Source organism: Mchenga conophoros, linkage group LG3 (genome assembly GCF_057382185.1).
Source record: "Mchenga conophoros isolate Kocher_MC1m ecotype Shallow Benthic linkage group LG3, M_conophoros_male_GT1.1, whole genome shotgun sequence".
In the NCBI taxonomy this organism is placed as follows: Eukaryota; Metazoa; Chordata; class Actinopteri; order Cichliformes; family Cichlidae; genus Mchenga; species Mchenga conophoros.
In genome coordinates, this window is record NC_140528.1 from 61,167,496 (window position 1) to 61,172,105 (window position 4,610).

The following is a 4,610-nucleotide window of genomic DNA, read 5'->3' on the forward strand; positions in this document are numbered from 1 at the left end:
AATCTTATAAATCCATATATTATTTACAAACAAGCATGCTTAAATGTTTAATTGTTTAAAGTGATATATTTCATTTAATTTTACTATGTTGTTCAAATATTTGTTATGATCTCTATGTCTTGGACACAGGGTTTAGATTTTCATAGGATTTTTATGGTTCATCTAGTTTTGTATTTTTTATAATCTTTGTATAATGGTACTATGTTCTGCATGATAGATATATTGATAGTCTTTAGTTTATAATGATAGTTGTCGTTTTTTTTTTTTTTTTTGGGGGGGGGGGTGCTTTCCTTATGAGTTTGTTATCAGTGCCTTTAGTTCCTTGACTTCTTTATTTAAATGATTGTTTATCCCCTTTAGTATTCCCATTCTGTCCCTCCAGTCTTGTCTCCTTGTTTGTTTATCTTCTGTCTCTATGCCAAGCTTGTATGTCTTTTTCTGGTCTCATCTTATCTTCCTGTCTTATTTTGATCTCTTGTGTCCATAGTGCTTTGTGTTTAGTTCTACTTCCCCATCTTGTCATCTGTGATTGGTTTTAGCTGTCCTCCCACCTGTCTTCCTTATCCTTTGCCATGTTCTCTTTTATGTTTGTGTCTGTCCTTGTGTTTGTGTTTTGTTGCAAGAGGTGTAGTTTCAGATTATTTGGACCTGACCTGCTGTTTGTTGTATTTATTAAGGAGCTCAGCAGTAAAGCTGTTTTTGACTTTTACTTCTTGTCTCCTTAGATATGCATTAAGGGAGAATATTTAGAGAATATTTAAGTGGCAGAGTTTCACCAACTTGCAGAAAACTATATCTACAAAACGCAGAACCATTCCAGAATAATTTTTGTCAGCTTAAAATTGTGAAGACTGTGAATATATGATCATAAAAATACATAATGTCTAAATATTCACAAAGACTATAGAAACTGCATACAAGGACAAGACTGAAATCTGGCATGAAAATCACAGTATGATTGTATTAACAGGAAATTTTCCAGGTTAAAAGTAGAGACACTTCATATAAGATAGATTCAGTTTGCATTTCACTGTGGTGTTCTTCTTTGTCCTTTTCAAACACAAATTCAAAATGACTTAAATGCTGTCTTGCTGGCATAATAATAGCTGAGCTATCTGACACAACCTGCAATCCAGCTGCCAGCAAGTAGGGGAGGGAGGGAAACATACAGATTTTCCAAAGACTGATTTTTGCTGTTGGTGATGTTTGAGTTTGTTTGTTGGCAACAATAGAAATGGGGAAATACACTAATGTAACCTGCTGTTTATGGTATATTATTTGTTGTTTATATACTGCCTATACAAGTTTCAATAGCTATTCAGCAGGGTGGCTTTGACATATAAAGGTTTGAAAAAAAAAAACATGGGGAAAATATTGAAAAGACCAGATTTATTTTTATTTTTTAAACAGACTCATACAGGCTGTTTCAGTGTGAGGAGTTTCAGTTTTACGACATGTCACATTTTTTGTTGCTTTTTTTCCACCTTCCATGTCTCAGCACCACAATGACCACAATTATTTTTCATTGCTTTTCACAGTGTCATGCATTCTTAAATGTAACAGTGATAATTATCAAAGTGATTTTTCCACTGTGCTTTTTGTCTGAACTCCTTGTTTACTCTCTGCTATGTGCTGATACCATGAAAAAAGACATCTCATAAACAGAAGGCTTTTCGTTGAAACCACATGCTTAGTTTCCCCATTTTGGGGAAATCATGAGGCTTTTCGGTTGATAAAAATAAGCCAGAGGCAAAATAGAAAGTAACCAATAAAGGCCTTTTACACCCAAAAGAGTAGCAAATAAAAACATTTATTTTATTCACAATATATAAAATGACTCTAAAAAGAGGTAAAAGATAAATCCCTCTCAAATAGATATAATAAAACTAAGACAGGACAAACAAAATAACTAAAGTAAAATGGACAGAGCAAGCTTGAAGTCCAGCAGTATCCTGTTTTCATGGCAACAAAAGTCATGGCAAACAACTCTGACTTTAAGTTGCGCTATATAAGAAACTAAATATATGATCACATATTTCAAACTATTTTTTTTTTGCAGCTGTTGGAACAGGATACATTCAAAGTTTTATACAAAACCTTTAACAATGAATATATATATATATATTTTTTTTTAAAAAGTATATTTTAAAAATATATAATCTTCATAAAAATGAGAGCATAGATTTAAATAAAAAATATCAGAGGAGCAAGAGTGGGTTCAAAAAAAGCTTCTTCTTGGCTTTGCTGCTACAGCGCTCCTCACTGACCTGTAAGACAAGCACAAAGAGACAAAGTGATTTCCAACATGTAAAGATATTATGAGCTGAAGACATTTAATAATGTGAAGAATAAATCAGCCTGCATGGCAGCAGAATTACTGAGAGAGCTTCCTGATGTGACTTCAGAATAAACTGCTGCATCAGCTGCAGGACTTGATTTTCCTGTGAATGAAGAGAAGATCATTGAAAACAATAATATCATTAACCAGGAGGAAACTGGATGTCTCCACTGATGCAAAGACAATTGAGTATGATAGATTTTAATCAGCTGATGAATTGTGAATACATAAATATAAATATTAATATAAACAGATTTACATTGTAAGAGCAGATAAACATGTTGAACAATATTCAGTGGAGATGATGGCAGACTTTGCTCACCTTTGTTTTTCTTGGCTTTTTCTTTTTTGGGCTGTTTGACCTCAGCATACATCAGACTGTCCTCTAAAAGAGACGTCAGAGCTCAGGACACATTTGTTCAGCACAGATATGATACAAAGATGTTGGATACATATGGAATTTAAACTTTTTACAACTACAGTGAAAGAAATCTAAGTGAAATCATTTGTTGCCTGTGACACTTCAGCTTTGCATGTGTGTTTTGTGATTGAGGTCTGAGTCAGAATCTGTGGATGCTGTGATTCAGTAAAGCTGAAACACTGATTAGTAAGTGAATAACTAAACTCCATGTTGACCTATAATTACCTGCAATATAATGATGTGATGACACATTCAAGTACAAACACTGAATGAGACTGTTGTGACTGTACCTGCAGCTCCCGTCTTCACCTCAGAGTAAATAACACACTCTTCTGGTTTGTGATGCTTCCCTGTTAAGATGATCAGATTAATTCACAAAAGAAAATAATTAATACAATTTTTTCCCCCACACAATGTGTGCTTTGCATACTCCTCTTTTCAAAATCTTTAAGCTTAATGAGAGAATATGTGACATCTCGGGTTTCATCTGGAACTGCAATAAAAAAAAAGAAAAGACAAAGAAAAAGTTAAATGTTTATAAACATATCACGAGATAGTCTTCTTAAATTTCACACCTTTTTCATATCTAGGTGTTGCGTGCTTTTCAAACTGGAGTACACCAATTTCACTGTATTCAACTTGTGTGATTACATAAAGATAACAGTAGTATTAGTATATGTGTGAATAATTAAAGTGTGTGTAGTAAATAAACTCTGTAATACAGCATGAAAAGAAGAGGCTCTTACACTTGGACTGTCTGCAGCGATACAACAAGAGCAGGAGAATAATAATGAGAGAGACTCCACAAACCAGTCCAACCATCAACCACACAGGAGATGAAGAGCTGTCAGCTCCTGACAAAGTTACGTAACAAAAAACAGAAATTAATTAATAGATTATAATCTTATAAATAAATACATTCATAAAATGGAGCCAAGTGACTTTGAGACTTAAATCAGACAATCTAACGTTCCTTCTCAGTCATTGGTTTATAAAAATCCATCACATGTTTTGATCCTGCTCACCTTTAACTGACATCCAGCTCTGTGCTGACTCTCTTCCTGAGTACTGACACTTGTAGAAACCTTCATCAGACTTTGACACTGCAGAGATCTTCACCTCCCCTCGGGGATCATTTTGAATAAGTTTGTCATTGTGATAGAAAAACACATTGGAAAGTATTTTTTGTGTTCTCAAACTGCAGCTCAGACTAACAGAAGCTCCCTCAGTCACAGGATGAACAGGACTCACCAGGATAGGACCATTACCATCATCTGTGACACAATCACACACAATTGTTTCAGTCACATCAGCTGATGCACACTTTGAGAAAAAGCTGACAAACAATAATAAGAACAGATTGTACAAATGTTCATCATGAAGATCTGATCTTGTGTATTTAAAACTGCTGTATGTGTTTTATTTTTCCCACATGAAATGACTTCACATACAGCAAAGCTGGGACAAATGTTCATGTGACGTCTAAATCATCCAAATCCAAGTAGTAAATGTATAATAACATACTCTGTACAGTGATGTTGACTGCACTACTGAACTCTCCTGATCCAGACTCACACCAGTACACTGCAGTATCTGACTTTGATGTGTTGATGTCACATGTGGATCCAGTCATTCTCCTACAGTCAGAGAGTCGGCCGTCCTCAGAGAACTTCCTCACTCTCCACTCAGGGAAGTTTCCCTCACAGGTCAGTGAGACAGAGTCAGAGGTGAAGTGTTGCACTCTGTCAGGACTCACTGTGAGAGACGCTGCTGAATGAACATCTGGAAACGACATGCAGTGAAGAGACAAAGCTCACAGATGTTAGGAACAAAAAATGTCAAATTAGTATT

At 35.0% G+C, this 4,610-nt stretch overlaps 1 protein-coding gene across 1 annotated transcript; it reads right to left on the bottom strand.

The window, feature by feature from the left end:
* Positions 1 to 1,380: 1,380 nt before the first annotated feature.
* Positions 1,381 to 4,392, bottom strand: LOC146579872 (uncharacterized). Its single transcript, XM_085265899.1, has 8 exons — positions 4,284 to 4,392; positions 3,785 to 4,033; positions 3,506 to 3,613; positions 3,190 to 3,252; positions 3,050 to 3,109; positions 2,661 to 2,723; positions 2,379 to 2,441; positions 1,381 to 2,267 (listed from the first exon to the last, which is right to left on the bottom strand). Exons 1-8 carry the CDS (start codon positions 4,390 to 4,392, stop codon positions 2,260 to 2,262), a joined length of 723 nt encoding a protein of 240 aa, XP_085122025.1. The 3' UTR covers positions 1,381 to 2,259.
* Positions 4,393 to 4,610: the final 218 nt, after the last annotated feature.

Excerpts from the sequence above, each read along its gene's own strand:
- LOC146579872 (XM_085265899.1), bottom strand. The coding sequence starts at position 4,392 with ATGACTGGATCCACATGTGACATCAACACATCAAAGTCAGATACTGCA. Across the intron at positions 4,034-4,283 it reads AGTCAACATCACTGTACAGA|ATGATGGTAATGGTCCTATC; the intron begins GTATGTTATTAT and ends ATTGTGTCACAG. Across the intron at positions 3,253-3,505 it reads TCGCTGCAGACAGTCCAAGT|TTCCAGATGAAACCCGAGAT; the intron begins GTAAGAGCCTCT and ends TTTTTATTGCAG.